This window comes from Trachurus japonicus, chromosome 3, assembly GCF_045865225.1.
Source record: "Trachurus japonicus isolate A0001 chromosome 3, Traja_1.0".
Taxonomy (NCBI): Eukaryota; Metazoa; Chordata; class Actinopteri; order Carangiformes; family Carangidae; genus Trachurus; species Trachurus japonicus.
This window is the reverse complement of record NC_140909.1, coordinates 270,952-292,119: the sequence shown is the minus strand read 5'-3', so window position 1 is coordinate 292,119 and position 21,168 is coordinate 270,952. Positions and strand designations below refer to the sequence as shown.

The 21,168-nt window shown below is 43.8% G+C and overlaps 1 protein-coding gene across 2 annotated transcripts in view; it reads right to left on the bottom strand.

Annotated features, from left to right (window-relative positions):
- The window catches only part of LOC146989357 (lactadherin-like), a 39,717-nt gene that overhangs the window by 10,401 nt on the left and 8,148 nt on the right, over window positions 1-21,168 (bottom strand). Inside the window, exons 2-9 of one of the 2 annotated variants that reach the window (XM_085804626.1) lie at window positions 20,385-20,510; window positions 18,671-18,802; window positions 7,248-7,361; window positions 6,498-6,679; window positions 4,323-4,478; window positions 3,216-3,360; window positions 2,055-2,239; window positions 1,178-1,333 (exon numbers count right to left, since the gene is read on the bottom strand). In XM_085804626.1, coding sequence (XP_085660752.1) covers window positions 1,178-1,333; window positions 2,055-2,239; window positions 3,216-3,360; window positions 4,323-4,478; window positions 6,498-6,679; window positions 7,248-7,361; window positions 18,671-18,802; window positions 20,385-20,510 — 1,196 coding nt within the window. Of the gene's footprint in view, window positions 1-1,177; window positions 1,334-2,054; window positions 2,258-3,215; window positions 3,361-4,322; window positions 4,479-6,497; window positions 6,680-7,247; window positions 7,362-18,670; window positions 18,803-20,384; window positions 20,511-21,168 lie in introns of both variants that reach the window. The other variant, XM_085804621.1, reaches the window with a different exon arrangement.

Sequence of the window (21,168 nt, the reverse complement as noted above, 5' to 3'; positions counted from 1 at the left end):
GGATGTCTAGAAGTCTGGATGTCTGGATGTCTGGAAGTCTAGAAGTCTGGATGTCTGGATGTCTGGATGTCTGGAAGTCTAGAAGTCTGGATGTCTGAATGTCTGGATGTCTGGAAGTCTGGATGTCTGGATGTCTGGAAGTCTAGAAGTCTGGATGTCTGGATGTCTGGAAGTCTAGAAGTCTGGAAGTCTGGATGTCTGGATGTCTGGATGTCTAGAAGTCTGGATGTCTGAATGTCTGGATGTCTGGATGTCTGAATGTCTGGGTGTCTGGATGTCTAGATGTCTGGATGTCTGGATGTTTGGAAGTCTAGAAGTCTGGATGTCTGGGTGTCTGGATGTCTGGATGTCTGGATGTCTGGATGTCTGGATGTCTGGATGTCTGAGTGTCTGGATGTCTAGATGTCTAGATGTCTGGATGTCTGGAAGTCTGGGTGTCTGGATGTTTGGAAGTCTGGATGTCTAGAAGTCTAGATGTCTGGAAGTCTGGATGTCTGGATGTCTGGAAGTCTGGATGTCTAGAAGTCTAGATTTCTGGATGTCTAGAAGTCTGGATGTCTAGAAGTCTAGATGTCTGGAAGTCTAGAAGTCTGGATGTTTGGAAGTCTGGGTGTCTGGATGTTTGGAAGTCTGGATGTCTAGAAGTCTAGATGTCTGGAAGTCTAGATGTCTGGATGTCTGGAAGTCTGGATGTCTAGAAGTCTAGATGTCTGGATGTCTAGAAGTCTGGATGTCTAGAAGTCTAGATGTCTGGAAGTCTAGATGTCTGGATGTTTGGAAGTCTGGGTGTCTGGATGTTTGGAAGTCTGGATGTCTAGAAGTCTAGATGTCTGGAAGTCTAGAAGTCTGGATGTCTAGAAGTCTAGATGTCTGGATGTCTAGAAGTCTGGATGTCTAGAAGTCTAGATGTCTGGAAGTCTAGAAGTCTGGATGTTTGGAAGTCTGGGTGTCTGGATGTCTGGAAGTCTGGATGTCTGGATGTCTGGATGTCTGAATCTGGAAGTCTAGATGTCTGGATGTCTAGAAGTCTGGATGTCTAGAAGTCTAGATGTCTGGAAGTCTAGAAGTCTGGATGTCTGGATGTCTGGATGTCTGGATGTCTGGATGTCTGGATGTCTGAATGTCTGAATGTCTGGATGTCTGGATGTCTGGATGTCTGGATGTCTGAATGTCTGACCTTATCGTTGCCGCTGTCCTCGTCCTTCACCGCGCTCCACGACTCTTCATCGTTACTGTAGAAGACTTTAAACACCGACACAAACTGCACCACCCCGAAGTCCTTCGCCCCCTGAGTGACGATGCCCGTGAGGCGTTTTGTCTTCTCCAGGTCGACCTGGACAAGGAGCAGAGTTCATATGTGATACTCAGGTTTACTCACTGAAAATGCATAAATACTTCAGTACAGCCAGTACAACAAAACTATCTAACTAAAGTAAATGTCAATGGTTCTCAAAGTGGGAGTGTTGACAGGGTTCAAGGGGGTCCACTACTTTTTCTGGATATTTTACCACTTTTTACTAGAATTTTTAAATCTTTTTTTTTTTTTAGAAATTTTACACCGTTTTGCATTATTGTTTTCCCCTTTTTGAGAGAGAAATTGTACCACATTTTTCTACAATTTTTTGTGAAATCTTACCACTTTTCCGCTTTTTCTAGAATTATTTTGAGAAATTTTACCAGTTTTTTCTCAACTTTTTAAAAAACTTTTTACTTTTTCTTTTTTTTTTTTTTTAACACTTTTTTCTAAAAAATCTGAAACTTTTTTTTTTGACTTTTTGTTTGTGTATTTCTGGTGTTTTGTCCAATGGGGGTCCGTGGTCTAATTTGTGTCAGTTTTGGGTCCTTGATATAAAACAGTTAGAGAAGCAGCGTCTATGTGATACAAGTATGAACAGTTTACCACCTAGAAAGCAGAATAACATTAGACTACACCACTGGTTGCTAGGTAACAGTAGTTTACCCACTACAAAGCATTAGACTACACCACTGAGCTGCAGTGCAGATCGTCTGCAGCCGTCAGGACGTTTCTCCGGTGTGGATGAAGTCCGGCTCACCTGGATCCACTCGGAGCGGTTGTTGTGGGCCGGCGACCAGGCGTTGGTCTTGCCCTGCTTGTCCAGTCGGGCGAACTGCGGATGCCACGTGAACGTGTCGATGCCCCATGTGCGGAAGGAGCTGGAGGCCGAGAGCTGTCCGTCGGAGACGAGGCGAGACTTCATCCCCAGAGGCTCCGAGCAACCTGCCGTGTTCGAATAAACTGTGATTGGAAGCAGATGGAAAGACCGAGGGAGGAAGGAAGGAAGGGAAAGCAGCAGAAGTGGAAAGAGCCAGAAAGAAAAGAGGAAAGTAACAAAATGAGAATACGCCCAAAGAAAAGACAAGAGTCAACCTCACCCTTCATTTTAACCCGATTAGGAGGATTCCCACAGCGTCAACGGTTAACGCAGATTTCAGTTGCAAGAATACACGGTGCCAAACAGATGAATGTAGCGGTGTTAGAAAAGGGAAGAGAAATGATCAAAACACTTTTGGTTCCACAGTCAAGATAATATTATCATGGAGAATTGAGGATATGTAGCCTACATGTACACGATTACCCTTCTTACCTCTACATGTACACGATTACCCTTCTTACCTCTACATGTACACGATTACCCTTCTTACCTCTACATGTACACGATTACCCTTCTTACCTCTACATGTACACGATTACCCTTCTTACCTCTACATGTACACGATTACCCTTCTTACCTCTACAGGTAAGAAGGGTAATCATGTACATGTAGAGTCTACATGTACATGATTACCCTTCTTACCTCTACATGTACATGATTACCCTTCTTACCTCTACATGTACATGATTACCCTTCTTACCTCTATGACCTCGACCCTCAAAGCTTTCCCTTGCTGCTCTCTGTTTGTTGGTTTTTATCTTTATTATTTTGTGTCCCTGTCGTGTTCTGTATGAGTGGTTGTTGGCTGTTGTTTTGCTGTGTGTATGTTTATAATAATGATTTGTATGCACTGTTTGGTGGCTTTTGCACCAAAGCAAATGAAGTAATAAATGAAGAAATAAAAAGTTGATCACAAAAAAAAACAAAAAAACAGTTAAAACCGTTTAAAACCGTTTCACCGCCAGCGGAGACCAGGTGGAAGAAACAGAGAAGCTGAGAAGAACGAGCAGAGCAGCTGTTGTTGTGTTTCCATGTGTTTACCGTTGAGTTCACATCCCACCAGCTCCATGCGCAGCGTGCACGCTCTGCGACAAACCACTGGCACGATGCGGACGAACTGCGCCACGATGGGGGGGTCGAACAGGTTGGTCTTGGTGCCGTCGTTGTCCACGTTGCCGACAAAAACCTACAAGATAAACCGGAGCTGAGTGAAGTCCAGTTTCCTTCCTGTTCCTGAGTCTCAGATGGAGGTTTTAAAGGGTAGTTTCCGTTTTTTACAATCTGGACCTTATTTCTATCCTAAACTCCGATCATTTCCTCCCCCAGATAACTTTGGTGTCATTCCAAGTGGTTGTGATGAAATGAGCTCCAGCCGAGAGGCGCGTATATCCGTATAATGGAGTCTACAGGGTCTAAATAACACATTATCTGCAGAGAAACTCCTTCATTTCACCAATATTTAGTTGTGATAGGCTAGTGCTATTCCCCTCTGAGTCCGGGGTTAGCTGTTATCAACATCCGGGGTCTGTAGGTTGACCTACTGACCTCTGACCTGGATGATGTCATCTCTGTAGGTTGACCTACTGACCTCTGACCTGGATGATGTCATCTCTGTAGGTTGACCTACTGACCTCTCACCTGGATGATGTCATCACTAAAGCTCCGGCTAGTTGAGATAAAAATAAAGCCGAATGCCGAAGCAGAATGATTATTATCAGAATGAGCCGGGCAGCGCTCAGAGATGACACACTGCAAAACTCTTTCCACGAATATTTGTCCTTTTTCTTGTAAAAATTTCATCCCCCCAAAATGAACTTGTTTTTAGATCATTTTCACTTGTTTCAAACAAATTTTCACTTGAAATAAGTAGAAAAATCTGCCAGTGAAAGCAAGTTTTTTGTGTTTGTAATAAGGAAGAAAAACTTGCTCCATTATCAGATTTGTTTACTTATTTCAAGCGAAAATCTGCTTCAAGAAGTAAAAAGTGTCTAAGTGTCTAGAAATGACATTTTGACTAGAAATAAGACAAATATTCATTCATTCATTCATTCATATTGGTAAGATATTTGAGTTTTTGCAGTGCATCATAGAAATAAGGTCCAGGTTGTAAAAAAAAACGGTAATGATCCTTTAAGTGTCTTGTCTCACCTTGTCCCGTCGCTGGCCGTCCAGCCGGTACGTCGTGTACGTGTTTCCATCGAAGCTGCTCGCCACCTTGAAGGCCTTGATGAACTCGGCGGCGCCCAGTCGACTGGCGCCCTGAGTGATGATGCCCGTCAGACGCATCTTCTTCTGCATGTTGATCTGGAGTCAGATCAGAGACATCATTTATGATTTAAATTCATGAATTTTTTGTACCTTATCTCTATTGTCTCTATTTGTTACTGAATCACTTTGCACTTTATCTCTTTTTTCTATGTTTATTTGTTAGCCATAGAAATGTGTCTTGTTGTAATGTGTTATAGGGGTGGAACTTATGTACGAGCCAACCGGCTTCGTTAAATGTGTGCTAAATAAATGAACTCTAAAAACTCATAATTATTATTATTAAAACCACCTCAAGGTTTTTATTTATTTATTTATTTCAGACATGTTAGTTGAATCAGACTTCATCAGTTCTACAATACCACATTACCGTTCAGAATACATTCATTTCATCACAGTTTCTCTTTCTTAGCTTAGTGATACAACAGCAGAGCAGCCAGTCCAGAATAACCTTAAACCTCTTTCTCTGGGTTTATAATTGTCTAGAATAGAGTTTCCTATTTCTTTTTTAAAAGCCCACAACAAGTTTCTTGATGTTTTAACCTCCTCATCTAGTTTGTTCCTCTGTTTGACACCAGAGATAGAAAAGGGTTTTAACGTAGTTCTCACTCTCCTCTGTCTAAAGAACATGTTTCCTCTCAGGTTGTCTCACTTCTCTGTCTATGAACAAACCTTGAAAGTTATGCAGAAGGTCCCTTTACATAATCTGCAGAGTTTTGTAGTTGGTTAAAGCCCAGAGAGCTTAGAGCTTTTAACTGGATAGGATAAAGTCTGTGGTTTCTGCTGATGTTTCTCTGTTCCCTACAACAGCAGATGAGCTCATCAGTGTGAAGATGTTTCTAATAAGTCGTCTAACTCTAGACCTGTGGAAGGCACGGTCGGGTCGGACCACTGACCAAACCACACCAATAGAGACATTACGCTGATAAGAAAAAAGAAAAGAAGCAAGTCCCGTCTTCTTTCCAACGTTTCCAAAACAAATCTACTCAGACGTCTTCATTCCACCGCTTTCGTCCACAGGGGGGCGCCAGAATCAACACTAAATTAAACGTCTGTACAGGGGTTTTAAGTTGTGTAGTTTGAGGATTTTTGCGTTGATGAACTGGTGTGTGTGTCTGTACTGGTGCGTGACACGTCTGCACAGTGTTTTCAGCTTTCCATAGTACAGACGGACTCACTCTGGTTCTGCAACTGTTTTATGTCTCCAACTGAACACAACGTCGATAATTACTCCTCAGACGTTGTTCTCTCTAACTCTTTAAAGGGATAGTTCACCCAAAATTCAAATTCCCTAACTCATTATCTACTACTCCCCCTCATGTGGACTAAGGGCTGGGAGAAGTTTCAGAGTCCTCCGTGGCTTCTCTGAGTTACAGGGGGTCTCGGCGTAGCAGTGCATGTCCATATGACGGTTGCAAATGGATACCAACTGTCTTCGTAACAAAAAGACACACCAAAAAACATCCAGATACCTCCATGCTGCTCGTATGTAATGTCCCTCTGGTATTGAAGCCCCGACATGAGAAATTGTTCCGCCGGTCACAGGAAGAGCAGTGAACTGAGACACTGGAAGCTTCCGCTACAAACAAGCTTGAAATATAGACTTATTACATTTTTTTCGGGACAGTTTCTCATTTCGGGGCTTCAATACCAGAGGGACATTACATACGAGCAGCATGGAGGTATCTGGATGTTTTTTGGTGTGTCTTTTTGTTACAAAGACAGTTGGTATCCATTAGCAACCGTCATATGGACATGCACTGCTACGCCGAGACCCCCTGTAACTCAGAGAAGCCACGGAGGACTCTGAAACTTCTCCCAGCCCTTAGTCCACATGAGGGGGGGAGATAATGAGGGAACTATCCCTTTAAACCATCTGTTGTGTGTTTGACCTGTATCCAGGGGTTCTTGTCGTGTTGTCGTGTTGTGTGTCTGTTGTGTACCTGTATCCAGGGGTTCTTGTCGTGTTGTGTGTCTGTTGTTGTGTGTCTGACCTGTATCCAGGGGTTCTTGTCGTGTTGTGTTGTCGTGTTGTTGTGTTGTGTGTCTGTTGTGTACCTGTATCCAGGGGTTCTTGTCGTGTTGTGCGGCCGTCCAGGCGTTGACGATGCCCTGGTTGTTGAGTCGAGCCAGCTCGGGGCCCCAGCGCTGCAGACCCAGAACGCCGTAGTGAACCGACGAGGCCGAGACCTGGGACTCCACGATGGCCCCGCCCTCCATGCCCAGCAGAGAGGTGCATCCTGGGAGGGCGTTACCATGGAGATTAACATCATTAACTACACCAACTACCCAGCAGAGAGGTGCATCCTGGGAGATAAACCTCATGTAAAAAGCAGCTTGTTTTCAGACACTTTTTACTTCTTTCAAGCAGATTTTCACTTGAAATAAGTAGAAAAATCTGATAGTGGAGCAAGTTTTTCTTCCTCATTACAAGGACAAAAACTTGCTTTCACTGGCAGATTTTTCTACTTATTTCAAGTGAAAATTAGTTTGAAACAAGTGAAAATGATCTAAAAACAAGTTCATTTTTAGGTGATGAGTCTTATTCTAAGTGAAAAGAGATTAGTTTCTACTAGAAATGAGACATTTTGACAAGAAATAAGACAAATATTCTTGGAAAGATGTAGAGTTTTTGCAGTGCAGTGTGAATGTGTGTTCTCTGATTGTCTCTAGAAGGAGAACGGATGCTGAGCAGATGCTAACGGGGATGTTACAGTAATAGATGAAGAGGGTTGTGAGAACAGCAGACAGCTCCACATGCATTAAAATAAAAGTAAAGTGAATAGAGAGTGAGTGGAGTGAACGTACGTAGCTGACACTGCTTCCCCACGTACGGCGAGCTGCACTCACAGCTGTAGTCTCCGTCCAGGTCTCTGCAGGCCGCTCCGTTCCTGCACGGCTGGCTGGCGCAGTCGTTCACATCTGGAAAACAAACGGCCTGGTTTTATTCACAGTAAGAGCTTCTGGTGGGACAGATGAGCTGCACATCTGGTGGGACAGATGTGCAGCTCATCTGGTGGGACAGATGTGCAGCTCATCTGCTCTCTAGCCCCAACAGAGAGAACAGCTGCAGCTCAGACAGGATGAAGACCAACCAGCCGGTGACAAGTCTCTTCTCTGAAATCTCTCTGAGCAAACGGCTTAAAGACCGTTTCATTCTGTGATTAGGGTGAATGGATTAATGCTGCTGTCACCAGGTTATTATGGTTCACTAAGAGTAAGACTACAACTACAACTACAACTACAACTACAACTACAACTAAAACTAAAACAGTGGAAAATAAGTGTAAAAACAGACCGAGGCCCATTTCTCACTGTGTTTCAGTCAATAAATGTTTGGGTGTTAGTTGTTTTTTGTCTTAGATAGATAGATAGATAGATAGATAGATAGATAGATAGATAGATAGATAGATAGATAGATAGATAGATAGATAGATAGATAGATAGATAGATAGATAGATAGATAGATAGATACTCGTATAAAAACACTAAGAAACAAACAGACTCTGTCTTTGTAACAAAGCTGGTGTAACTCTCTCTGTCTCCACCTGGTGGCGCCGTCACACAGCCTGTTGATGCAGCAGAGAGACGAGAAACAACTCAGCAGCATCTTAAGCCTTGGTTATACTTTCGCCTGGCTCCGTTGGCAGTTGGCGCGCGCACCTCGGCAGAGCGCACAGGCGTTTATACTTGCCGCATTCACCGTTGCAATATTCGTAGCAAAGACAGGGGGCGGTAGATAAAAAAATACAATAGGAAGTAGCAGAAGCAACTAAAAACAGAGAAGAAGTAAGCAGGATTTCTCCTATAGCTCTACTATTTACCTTAATTAAAAAGCTCCGGTGTAATTGTGATAGTTAACTACATGATTTGAAAACCAACCGTCCTTGCAACATCAGTGTAGTAGTTATATAACGTTATCGATCGCTCCATGTATTGATTTTTCGCCGGCTTGTTGTAAACAGATGCACATGGAGGAGAGGAGGGACCGGATTTGCATAGTTCCTCGAGTTCTGGGTCATTTGATGGTGTTTATAACTTAATTACGAGTTGTACAAATGCTAGAGCGTACCAGCTCAGCCAGTCTTCCCTCAAATTCATCCATTTTGAACCGAGCGACACTCGCGCGGCGCGCGCCAAGTTTCAAAATCCTGGAGGTGCGCGACAGCGCGACGCGCCAGCGCGCGACGCCGTCGCGAGGTGCGCGTTTACGTCATTTGTGGCGCGCGAGCCTCGCGCACTCGCGACTGCGTCGAGCATAAACCAGGCTTAACTCTCTCACTCCCCTCAGACAGATGTTTATTCTCTCACTCCCCTCAGACAGATGTTTATTCTCTCTCTCCCCTCAGACAGATGTTTATTCTCTCTCTCCCCTCAGACAGATGTCTCAGTGTTTTCACAGAGAGAAGAATTCAAACTGAAACAACCAAACAACTCACAGTCCAAACTCGTTCCTATTGGCTGTTGCTCCAACGCTCCAGCTGACCAATCAACAGCAACTCAATCTAGAAGACTAAAATCTTTGTAACTGTTCATTATTACAGTAAATATTAAAGGGATAGTTCAACATTTTTGTAAATTCTCCTCTCACCATAATCCCTATAGTATAGTCATAGCAGTAGGTTCATCACCTTTAATCATCACAATCCAACAACTCCACAACGCTCTGGTGGACAAGTTGTGAGCTGCACATTCACCAGGCTATGAGATAATAACACAACGTTACCACACAGAGTTGTTGTAGAGGGAAATACAGAGACTGTTGATGAAAAACTGTCCCTGAAGGCAACGTGCATCAGTGGTTTAGCATGAATTTCCCTCTACAACAACTCTGTGTGGTAACGTTGTGTTATTATCTCATAGCGTGGTGAATGTGCAGCTCACAACTTGTCCACCAGAGCGTTGTGGAGTTGTTGGATTGTGTATTTGATGAGTTTTTGTACCGTTCACCTCCATTGTGTTCACTGAGCAGCTCACGTCTCTGCCCCGCCCATCTCACAACAACATGCACCGATAATTAAAGGAGATGAACCTACTGCTGTGACTATAGGGGTTATGGTGAGAGGAGAACCTGACTAAATGTTGGACTTTAAAAGTTAAATAAATGGAGTAGTGGAAATTACAGAAATACATTTTGAGGCATTGTTCTAATTATATTGTAAGATTATTTATATAAAGTAACGATATAAAACTGAAGCACTGGACTGAATCAGTTGGTATCAATAAAACTAATACATGTGATGAATGAGAAGTAGTTTTTTATTTAGTCCAGTTCCAGTCTCTCTCAGCGTCAGAAACAGACTTTGTTGACGTAACGCCACGTGGCCACATGGCTCAGTTTAACTCAGTTTAACTCAGTTTAATTCAGTTTAATTCAGTTTAACTCAGTTTAATTCAGTTTAATTCAGTTTAACTCAGTTTAATTCAGTTTAATTCAGTTTAACTCAGTTTAATTCAGTTTAACTCAGTTTAATTCAGTTTAACTCAGTTTAATTCAGTTTAACTCAGTTTAACTCAGTTTAACTCTTATTCCCGTTAACACTAAGAGGATTTCTGCTGTGATCCAACCACATGTAGCTCTGTTGACACATGAACCAGCGTCTGGTGCTCTGGTCCTGTTGCCCTCTTCAAACACCATCAGGGCTAAATACTGTATGTCTAATATATATGATATATATCTATGTGTCTAATATATATGATTTATAAAACGGAAAGGTGAAATCCAGCAATCTGATTGAATTGACATGTTGAAGGTGAACTTTGACCTCCAGAGGGTTAACAATGGTAGAGGGGACTGAGCAGTGACAGAGCTACTTGGAGCTAACGTCTGGACAGCTGGGAACAGCTTTTTATTCTGGTTGAAGAAAACTACATGTCCTCTTTCATATTGTCATTATTGGTAACCGTTTTATAAAAGCAATATATCACTCCAGTCTGTGGTCTCTGCTCATTCTACCACTCTAAGGGGGAACAACTACAACTAGCATTAGCCTTTAGCCCCTTAGAGTGGTAGAATGAGACTAGACCACTGTTAGCTTAGCATTAGCCTTTAGCCCCTTAGAGTGGTAGAATGAGACTAGACCACTGTTAGCTTAGCATTAGCCTTTAGCCCCTTAGAGTGGTAGAATGAGACTAGACCACTGTTAGCTTAGCATTAGCCTTTAGCCCCTTAGAGTGGTAGAATGAGACTAGACCACTGTTAGCTTAGCATTAGCCTTTAGCCCCTTAGAGTGGTAGAATGAGACTAGACCACTGTTAGCTTAGCATTAGCCTTTAGCCCCTTAGAGTGGTAGAATGAGACTAGACCACTGTTAGCTTAGCATTAGCCTTTAGCCCCTTAGAGTGGTAGAATGAGCAGAGACCACTGTTAGCTTAGCATTAGCCTTTAGCCCCTTAGAGTGGTAGAATGAGACTAGACCACTGTTAGCTTAGCATTAGCCTTTAGCCCCTTAGAGTGGTAGAATGAGACTAGACCACTGTTAGCTTAGCATTAGCCTTTAGCCCCTTAGAGTGGTAGAATGAGCAGAGACCACTGTTAGCTTAGCATTAGCCTTTAGCCCCTTAGAGTGGTAGAATGAGCAGAGACCACTGTTAGCTTAGCATTAGCCTTTAGCCCCTTAGAGTGGTAGAATGAGACTAGACCACTGTTAGCTTAGCATTAGCCTTTAGCCCTTAGAGTGGTAGAATGAGCAGAGACCACTGTTAGCTTAGCATTAGCCTTTAGCCCCTTAGAGTGGTAGAATGAGACTAGACCACTGTTAGCTTAGCATTAGCCTTTAGCCCCTTAGAGTGGTAGAATGAGACTAGACCACTGTTAGCTTAGCATTAGCCTTTAGCCCCTTAGAGTGGTAGAATGAGACTAGACCACTGTTAGCTTAGCATTAGCCTTTAGCCCCTTAGAGTGGTAGAATGAGACTAGACCACTGTTAGCTTAGCATTAGCCTTTAGCCCCTTAGAGTGGTAGAATGAGACTAGACCACTGTTAGCTTAGCATTAGCCTTTAGCCCCTTAGAGTGGTAGAATGAGCAGAGACCACTGTTAGCTTAGCATTAGCCTTTAGCCCCTTAGAGTGGTAGAATGAGACTAGACCACTGTTAGCTTAGCATTAGCCTTTAGCCCCTTAGAGTGGTAGAATGAGACTAGACCACTGTTAGCTTAGCATTAGCCTTTAGCCCCTTAGAGTGGTAGAATGAGCAGAGACCACTGTTAGCTTAGCATTAGCCTTTAGCCCCTTAGAGTGGTAGAATGAGCAGAGACCACTGTTAGCTTAGCATTAGCCTTTAGCCCCTTAGAGTGGTAGAATGAGACTAGACCACTGTTAGCTTAGCATTAGCCTTTAGCCCCTTAGAGTGGTAGAATGAGACTAGACCACTGTTAGCTTAGCATTAGCCTTTAGCCCCTTAGAGTGGTAGAATGAGACTAGACCACTGTTAGCTTAGCATTAGCCTTTAGCCCCTTAGAGTGGTAGAATGAGACTAGACCACTGTTAGCTTAGCATTAGCCTTTAGCCCCTTAGAGTGGTAGAATGAGACTAGACCACTGTTAGCTTAGCATTAGCCTTTAGCCCCTTAGAGTGGTAGAATGAGACTAGACCACTGTTAGCTTAGCATTAGCCTTTAGCCCCTTAGAGTGGTAGAATGAGACTAGACCACTGTTAGCTTAGCATTAGCCTTTAGGCCCTTAGAGTGGTAGAATGAGACTAGACCACTGTTAGCTTAGCATTAGCCTTTAGCCCCTTAGAGTGGTAGAATGAGACTAGACCACTGTTAGCTTAGCATTAGCCTTTAGCCCCTTAGAGTGGTAGAATGAGCAGAGACCACTGTTAGCTTAGCATTAGCCTTTAGCCCCTTAGAGTGGTAGAATGAGCAGAGACCACTGTTAGCTTAGCATTAGCCTTTAGCCCCTTAGAGTGGTAGAATGAGCAGAGACCACTGTTAGCTTAGCATTAGCCTTTAGCCCCTTAGAGTGGTAGAATGAGCAGAGACCACTGTTAGCTTAGCATTAGCCTTTAGCCCCTTAGAGTGGTAGAATGAGCAGAGACCACTGTTAGCTTAGCATTAGCCTTTAGCCCCTTAGAGTGGTAGAATGAGCAGAGACCACTGTTAGCTTAGCATTAGCCTTTAGCCCCTTAGAGTGGTAGAATGAGACTAGACCACTGTTAGCTTAGCATTAGCCTTTAGCCCCTTAGAGTGGTAGAATGAGACTAGACCACTGTTAGCTTAGCATTAGCCTTTAGCCCCTTAGAGTGGTAGAATGAGCAGAGACCACTGTTAGCTTAGCATTAGCCTTTAGCCCCTTAGAGTGGTAGAATGAGACTAGACCACTGTTAGCTTAGCATTAGCCTTTAGCCCCTTAGAGTGGTAGAATGAGACTAGACCACTGTTAGCTTAGCATTAGCCTTTAGCCCCTTAGAGTGGTAGAATGAGACTAGACCACTGTTAGCTTAGCATTAGCCTTTAGCCCCTTAGAGTGGTAGAATGAGACTAGACCACTGTTAGCTTAGCATTAGCCTTTAGCCCCTTAGAGTGGTAGAATGAGCAGAGACCACTGTTAGCTTAGCATTAGCCTTTAGCCCCTTAGAGTGGTAGAATGAGCAGAGACCACTGTTAGCTTAGCATTAGCCTTTAGCCCCTTAGAGTGGTAGAATGAGCAGAGACCACTGTTAGCTTAGCATTAGCCTTTAGCCCCTTAGAGTGGTAGAATGAGCAGAGACCACTGTTAGCTTAGCATTAGCCTTTAGCCCCTTAGAGTGGTAGAATGAGCAGAGACCACTGTTAGCTTAGCATTAGCCTTTAGCCCCTTAGAGTGGTAGAATGAGCAGAGACCACTGTTAGCTTAGCATTAGCCTTTAGCCCCTTAGAGTGGTAGAATGAGACTAGACCACTGTTAGCTTAGCATTAGCCTTTAGCCCCTTAGAGTGGTAGAATGAGCAGAGACCACTGTTAGCTTAGCATTAGCCTTTAGCCCCTTAGAGTGGTAGAATGAGCAGAGACCACTGTTAGCTTAGCATTAGCCTTTAGCCCCTTAGAGTGGTAGAATGAGCATAGACCACTGTTAGCTTAGCATTAGCCTTTAGCCCCTTAGAGTGGTAGAATGAGACTAGACCACTGTTAGCTTAGCATTAGCCTTTAGCCCCTTAGAGTGGTAGAATGAGCAGAGACCACTGTTAGCTTAGCATTAGCCTTTAGCCCCTTAGAGTGGTAGAATGAGCATGGACCACTGTTAGCTTAGCATTAGCCTTTAGCCCCTTAGAGTGGTAGAATGAGCAGGGACCACTGTTAGCTTAGCATTAGGGATGAGCGAGTACAGCATTATCTGTTTCTGTATCTGTATCTGTTAACCATATGAATTATCTGTATCTGTATCTGTACTCGGAGTGGGCGGGGCCTAAACCGGAAGTGGGCGGGGTTTAACCCAGAAGTGGGTCGGGTTGTCTTGAAATGGGCGAGGCTTTAACCGGTATGTTATTTTAAGCATGCAATTGATATGGGTTGATCAGAAATTGTTATATTTATTACTGATTAGAAAACTGTTTACAGGACAGCATCAGCATTGAGCTTCAGATCAATGGTTTTGATCATGATAGCAAACAAACTATTCATTTACACAACAAGTTTTGCAACAATGAATACAACACATGTGGTTGCAATTATTAAGTAAAATGTAATGAACAAGAGTTTTCATACTCAACATAACTTTCTTTTTTTTACTTTAATTTTTTTTTTAATGATCAGTGTGATTTTTAACTTTATTTTATTTCCACACCAGGTGTGTGTGTGTGTGTGTGAGTAAGAGAGAGACAGAGACAGCTGAATGTCAGCTACTCTGTGTATCACTCATTATTCTGTATCACTGATCATGAGAGAGAGAGGAGGGGGGAGAGAGAGAGGGAGAGGAGAGAAAGAGAGAGAGTGTGTGTGTGTGTGTGTGTGTGTGTGTAGCTTAATTTGTAATAGGCCTATTATTTATACCACTACTATTTTTTTTAAGAAATAGGCTACAGCAAGAAAGTGTCAGACACTCAGTGCGTGAACTGGTTAGAGCCAGCTGACGGTTTAAAAAAAAAAAAAAACTCCGACGAACGGCGGAGGGAGGGAGAGCATGTGTGGAAAAAAAAAAAAAAATCTCCGACAGGCAGAGACGCAACGCGAGTCGGCACCACGTCCGAACGAACCCACGTTTACCAGAACTCTACTGGTTCATAAGTAAGTGACTGAGGCCTAATAACAAAGCTAAAGCTGAACGTTAAGGGTAAAGACCGGCGAACCTGAGTAATTGAGGGAGAGACAGAGAGAGACAGAGCTGTCAGCTGTTCTGTGTGTGAGTGATCAGAGCGGGACACAGCAACACACCTGCATGTGTGTAGGGGAGGGGCTGTAGCCTATCACAGAACGCAGACACAGTCAGCTACCCAATGAGGATTTTCATTCAATCTTTTTTTTTTTTTCCGAGCACAGATATTGACTCGTATTACTCGTATAATACTCGTACTCGGCAAAAGTGCTTTATCCGTACCGGATACTCGTTTTAGCCGAGTATCCGGCTCAACTCTACTTAGCATTAGCCTTTAGCCCCTTAGAGTGGTAGAATGAGCAGAGACCACTGTTAGCTTAGCATTAGCCTTTAGCCCCTTAGAGTGGTAGAATGAGACTAGACCACTGTTAGCTTAGCATTAGCCTTTAGCCCCTTAGAGTGGTAGAATGAGCATAGACCACTGTTAGCTTAGCATTAGCCTTTAGCCCCTTAGAGTGGTAGAATGAGACTAGACCACTGTTAGCTTAGCATTAGCCTTTAGCCCCTTAGAGTGGTAGAATGAGCAGGGACCACTGTTAGCTTAGCATTAGCCTTTAGCCCCTTAGAGTGGTAGAATGAGCATAGACCACTGTTAGCTTAGCATTAGCCTTTAGCCCCTTAGAGTGGTAGAATGAGCATAGACCACGGCCTGTTGTTGTGATATATTGCTTAAACATATCTATGTGTCTAATATAGATGAGGCTGCAGCTCCACACCAGACCATGTGACATGAGTGGGAGTGGACGACGTCTTAACTAACTCTTCAGACTGCAGCTGCTGATTCACACAAGATGAAGAATTGTTATAATTTAAAACTTTAACTCTATAACTCCGTCTTCCTCGTCAGTGTGTTTTCCTGTCACACACACACCACAGCTCAGTCTCACACCAGAGGAGTTCAATGACGACATGATTATTATACTACATAACGCTCTATTCACTCACTTCTCATTAACTTTATATACTTCTACTCACAACTAGGACTGAAACTGACGACTATTTTCATTATTTATTGATTATAAACAAATAATCCATTAGTTGTTTGGTCAATAAAATGTCTAAAAACATCGTTCAGTGTTTCTCAAACCACCAGACGACATCGTCCTCAAATGTCTTGTTTTGTCCACAAACCAAAGAGAGACTCAGTTTATTGTCATAAAGGAACAAAGAAACCAGAAATATTCACATTGAAGAAGCTGCAATCAGAGAATCTGGACTCAAACTGATTATTAGATTATCAGAATAGTTGAAATAGTTCACACAAGCTTCTGTAGGCTATTTGTGTAGTCTGGTGGTGTAGTTGTGTAGTCTGGTGGTGTAGTTCAGCCTGAAGACAAACAGACTGAGAGTTGGATGTGTGAAGGCGTCTGAATGCTAAAGAGCCTCGGCCATAAAGAGCATAAAGAGTCTTTAGAGGTCAGAGCCAATCAGAAGCCAGAGAGGTAACGTGTCTTTAGAGCTGAATGAGCCTTTAGAGGTCAGAGCCAATCAGAAGCCAGAGAGGTAACGTGTCTTAGAGCTGAATGAGCCTTTAGAGGTCAGAGCCAATCAGAAGCCAGAGAGGTAACGTGTCTTAGAGCTGAATGAGTCTTTAGAGGTAAGAGCCAATCAGAAGCCAGAGAGGTAACGTGTCTTTAGAGCTGAATGAGCCTTTAGAGGTAAGAGCCAATCAGAAGCCAGAGAGGTAACGTGTCTTTAGAGCTGAATGAGCCTTTAGAGGTAAGAGCCAATCAGAAGCCAGAGAGGTAACGTGTCTTAGAGCTGAATGAGCCTTTAGAGGTAAGAGCCAATCAGAAGCCAGAGAGGTAACGTGTCTTAGAGCTGAATGAGTCTTTAGAGGTAAGAGCCAATCAGAAGCCAGAGAGGTAACGTGTCTTAGAGCTGAATGAGTCTTTAGAGGTAAGAGCCAATCAGAAGCCAGAGAGGTAACGTGTCTTAGAGCTGAATGAGTCTTTAGAGGTCAGAGCCAATCAGAAGCCAGAGAGGTAACGTGTCTTAGAGCTGAATGAGTCTTTAGAGGTAAGAGCCAATCAGAAGCCAGAGAGGTAACGTGTCTTAGAGCTGAATGGGCCTTTAGAGGTAAGAGCCAATCAGAAGGCAGAGAGGTAACGTGTCTTTAGAGCTGAATGAGTCTTTAGAGGTAAGAGCCAATCAGAAGGCAGAGAGGTAACGTGTCTTTAGAGCTGAATGAGCCTTTAGAGGTCAGAGCCAATCAGAAGCCAGAGAGGTAACGTGTCTTAGAGCTGAATGGGCCTTTAGAGGTAAGAGCCAATCAGAAGGCAGAGAGGTAACGTGTCTTTAGAGCTGAATGAGTCTTTAGAGGTAAGAGCCAATCAGAAGGCAGAGAGGTAACGTGTCTTTAGAGCTGAATGAGCCTTTAGAGGTCAGAGCCAATCAGAAGCCAGAGAGGTAACGTGTCTTAGAGCTGAATGAGTCTTTAGAGGTAAGAGCCAATCAGAAGCCAGAGAGGTAACGTGTCTTAGAGCTGAATGAGTCTTTAGAGGTAAGAGCCAATCAGAAGCCAGAGAGGTAACGTGTCTTAGAGCTGAATGAGTCTTTAGAGGTAAGAGCCAATCAGAAGCCAGAGAGGTAACGTGTCTTAGAGCTGAATGAGTCTTCTCTCTGAGCTGCTGAGCTGCTCCACAGGCTCAGAGTCTTTGTGTTACTTTACTGTTACTCTGAGTTGTTGTGTGTTTTAATGATGATCAATGTTTCATATCAACACTAATAATAATATACATGTGACCCGATCCATCAAAATGAGTCACAGTGACCCAAATTTCAAAGTTGAGATGTTGGTATCAATGGAAAGATTAGAAAATAAGCTTTAAAATGATACTAGTCAGAGTCATAGCTACATTTGATGGTTTTCTAGATGTGGCCATTTGAATTACGATCTCCTACTCTCTCTCTCCGTTCTAAAACCTGAGAAAACTGCAGTTAAAGTTTTTGCCAGTGACTCTGACGTCTGTTCCTGTACCACGTGATTACACACAACCTATCAGAAGGCAGAGCTAAGGGCCAATCAGAAGCCAGAGCTAAGGGCCAATCAGAAGGCAGTAACCTACTGATGCTGCAGTGCGGTAGGGCCAATCAGCAGCCAGAGCTAAGGGCCAATCAGAAGCCAGTAACCTACTGATGCTGCAGTGCGGTAGAGCCAATCAGAAGGCAGAGCTAAGAGCCAATCAGAAGGCAGTAACCTACTGATGCTGCAGTGCGGTAGAGCCAATCAGAAGGCAGAGCTAAGGGCCAATCAGAAGCCAGAGCTAAGGGCCAATCAGAAGGCAGTAACCTACTGATGCTGCAGTGCGGTAGGGCCAATCAGAAGGCAGAGCTAAGGGCCAATCAGAAGGCAGTAACCTACTGATGCTGCAGTGCGGTAGGGCCAATCAGAAGGCAGAGCTAAGGGCCAATCAGAAGCCAGTAACCTACTGATGCTGCAGTGCGGTAGAGCCAATCAGAAGGCAGTAACCTACTGATGCTGCAGTGCGGTAGAGCCAATCAGAAGGCAGAGCTAAGAGCCAATCAGAAGGCAGAGCTAAGGGCCAATCAGCAGCCAGAGCTAAGGGCCAATCAGAAGGCAGTAACCTACTGATGCTGCAGTGCGGTAGAGCCAATCAGAAGGCAGAGCTAAGGGCCAATCAGAAGGCAGTAACCTACTGATGCTGCAGTGCAGTAGAGCCAATCAGAAGGCAGAGAGCTAAGAGCCAATCAGAAGGCAGTAACCTACTGATGCTGCAGTGCGGTAGAGCCAATCAGAAGGCAGTAACCTACTGATGCTGCAGTGCAGTAGAGCCAATCAGCAGCCAGAGAGCTAAGGGCCAATCAGAAGGCAGTAACCTACTGATGCTGCAGTGCGGTAGAGCCAATCAGAAGGCAGAGCTAAGGGCCAATCAGCAGCCAGAGAGCTAAGAGCCAATCAGAAGCCAGTAACCTACTGATGCTGCAGTGCGGTCCCTCGTAGCTCGGCTGACATCGGCAGACGAACTCGCTGAACACGTCTCCTCTTCTGGTCTGAGTGATGACATCACACTCGCCGTCGTTCTGACACGGGTTGGGGCTGCACGGACCTGGACACACACACACACACACACACACACACACACACACACACACACACACGTTTCATTAAAGGGATACGCCAACATTTTTTATCTTTCCGTGCCTCCACCTAAAGTCGCTAATTAGCTTAGCTCAAACACTGGAAGTGTATGGGTAGTGTTAGCCTGCCACCAGCTAAAGTCGCTAATTAGCTTAGCTCAAACACTGGAAGTGTATGGGTAGTGTTAGCCTGCCACCAGCTAAAGTTGCTAATTAGCTTAGCTCAAACACTGGAAGTGTATGGGTAGTGTTAGCCTGCCACCAGCTAAAGTCGCTAATTAGCTTAGCTCAAACACTGGAAGTGTATGGGTAGTGTTAGCCTGCCACCAGCTAAAGTCGCTAATTAGCTTAGCTCAAACACTGGAAGTGTATGGGTAGTGTTAGCCTGCCACCAGCTAAAGTCGCTAATTAGCTTAGCTCAAACACTGGAAGTGTATAGGTAGTGTTAGCCTGCCTCCTACCTAAAGTCGCTAATTAGCTTAGCTCAAACACTGGAAGTGTATAGGTAGTGTTAGCCTGCCTCCAACCTAAAGTCGCTAATTAGCTTAGCTCAAACACTGGAAGTGTATGGGTAGTGTTAGCCTGCCACCAGCTAAAGTCGCTAATTAGCTTAGCTCAAACACTGGAAGTGTATGGGTAGTGTTAGCCTGCCACCAGCTAAAGTCGCTAATTAGCTTAGCTCAAACACTGGAAGTGTATAGGTAGCGTTAGCCTGCCTCCTACCTAAAGTTGCTAATTAGCTTAGCTCAAACACTGGAAGTGTATAGGTAGTGTTAGCCTGCCTCCAACCTAAAGTCGCTAATTAGCTTAGCTCAAACACTGGAAGTGTATTGTTAGCCTGCCTCCAGCTAAAGTCGCTAATTAGCTTAGCTCAAACACTGGAAGTGTATGGGTAGTGTTAGCCTGCCACCAGCTAAAGTCGCTAATTAGCTTAGCTCAAACACTGGAAGTGTATAGGTAGCGTTAGCCTGCCTCCTACCTAAAGTCGCTAATTAGCTTAGCTCAAACACTGGAAGTGTATAGGTAGCGTTAGCCTGCCTCCAACCTAAAGTCGCTAATTAGCTTAGCTCAAACACTGGAAGTGTATAGGTAGCGTTAGCCTGCCTCCACCTAAAGTTGCTAATTAGCTTAGCTCAAACGCTGGAAGTGAATAGGTAGCGTTAGCCTGCCTCCACCTAAAGTCGCTAATTAGCTTAGCTCAAACACTGGAAGTGTATGGGTAGTGTTAGCCTGCCTCCACCTAAAGTCGCTAATTAGCTTAGCTCAAACGCTGGAAGTGTATGGGTAGTGTTAGCCTGCCTCCACCTAAAGTCGCTAATTAGCTTAGCTCAAACGCTGGAAGTGTATGGGTAGTGTTAGCGGCTCTATCTCCCTTGTTACTGCACGCACAGTGGAAAGGATGGTGTCTATCTGCTGGTCATGGACTCGGGAGTGAGGCAAGACACGAAACAAAACCACACATGAGCTCAGACTGTGTGTTTAAAGGGTTAGGGTTAGGTTTGTACCTGAGTCAGTGAGGTTACAAGTGTGTGTGTGTGTGTGTGTGTGTACCTGAGTCAGTGAGGTTACAGGTGTCTCCAGCGAAGCCGTCCACACAGATGCAGATGAAGGGATCGTCTCCAACTCCGGTCACACACGTTCCTCCGTTGTGGCAGAGATTCACTTCACAGTAGTCGCCTAGGAAACCAGAGGAAACAGATTCACTTCACAGTAGTCGCCTAGGAAACCAGAGGAAACAGATTCACTTCACAGTAGTCGCCTAGGAAACCAGAGGAAACAGATTCACTTCACAGTAGTCGCCTAGGAAACCAGAGGAAATAAATGAATAAATAAAAAGAAATAGGAAACCAGAGAAGACCAGAGTCACTCCATGTTTCTGGAATAAAGAAACTCCAACTTTCTCCAGAAGCTTCAAATAAACTGAGAATCCTTCCTGGGTCAGTGAATCAGTCTAGAGCTGCAACTAACGATTATCTCCATTATCCATTAATCTGTTGATTATTTAAACCATTAATCTATTAGTTGTTTGGTCAATAAAATGTCTAAAAACATCATTCAGTGTTTCTCAAACCACCAGACGACATCGTCCTCAAATGTCTTGTTTTGTCCACAAACCAAAGAGAGACTCAGTTTATTGTCATAAAGGAACAAAGAAACCAGAAAGATTCACATTGAAGAAGCTGAAATCAGAGAATTTGGACTTTTTTTCTTTATAAAAACGACTCAAACTGATTATTAGATTATCAGAATAGTTGAGGATTAATGGATTAATCGATTAAATGTTGCAGCTCTAAATCATTTTGAACATGAGTGAAAGAAGAAAAACAGTCTTTCC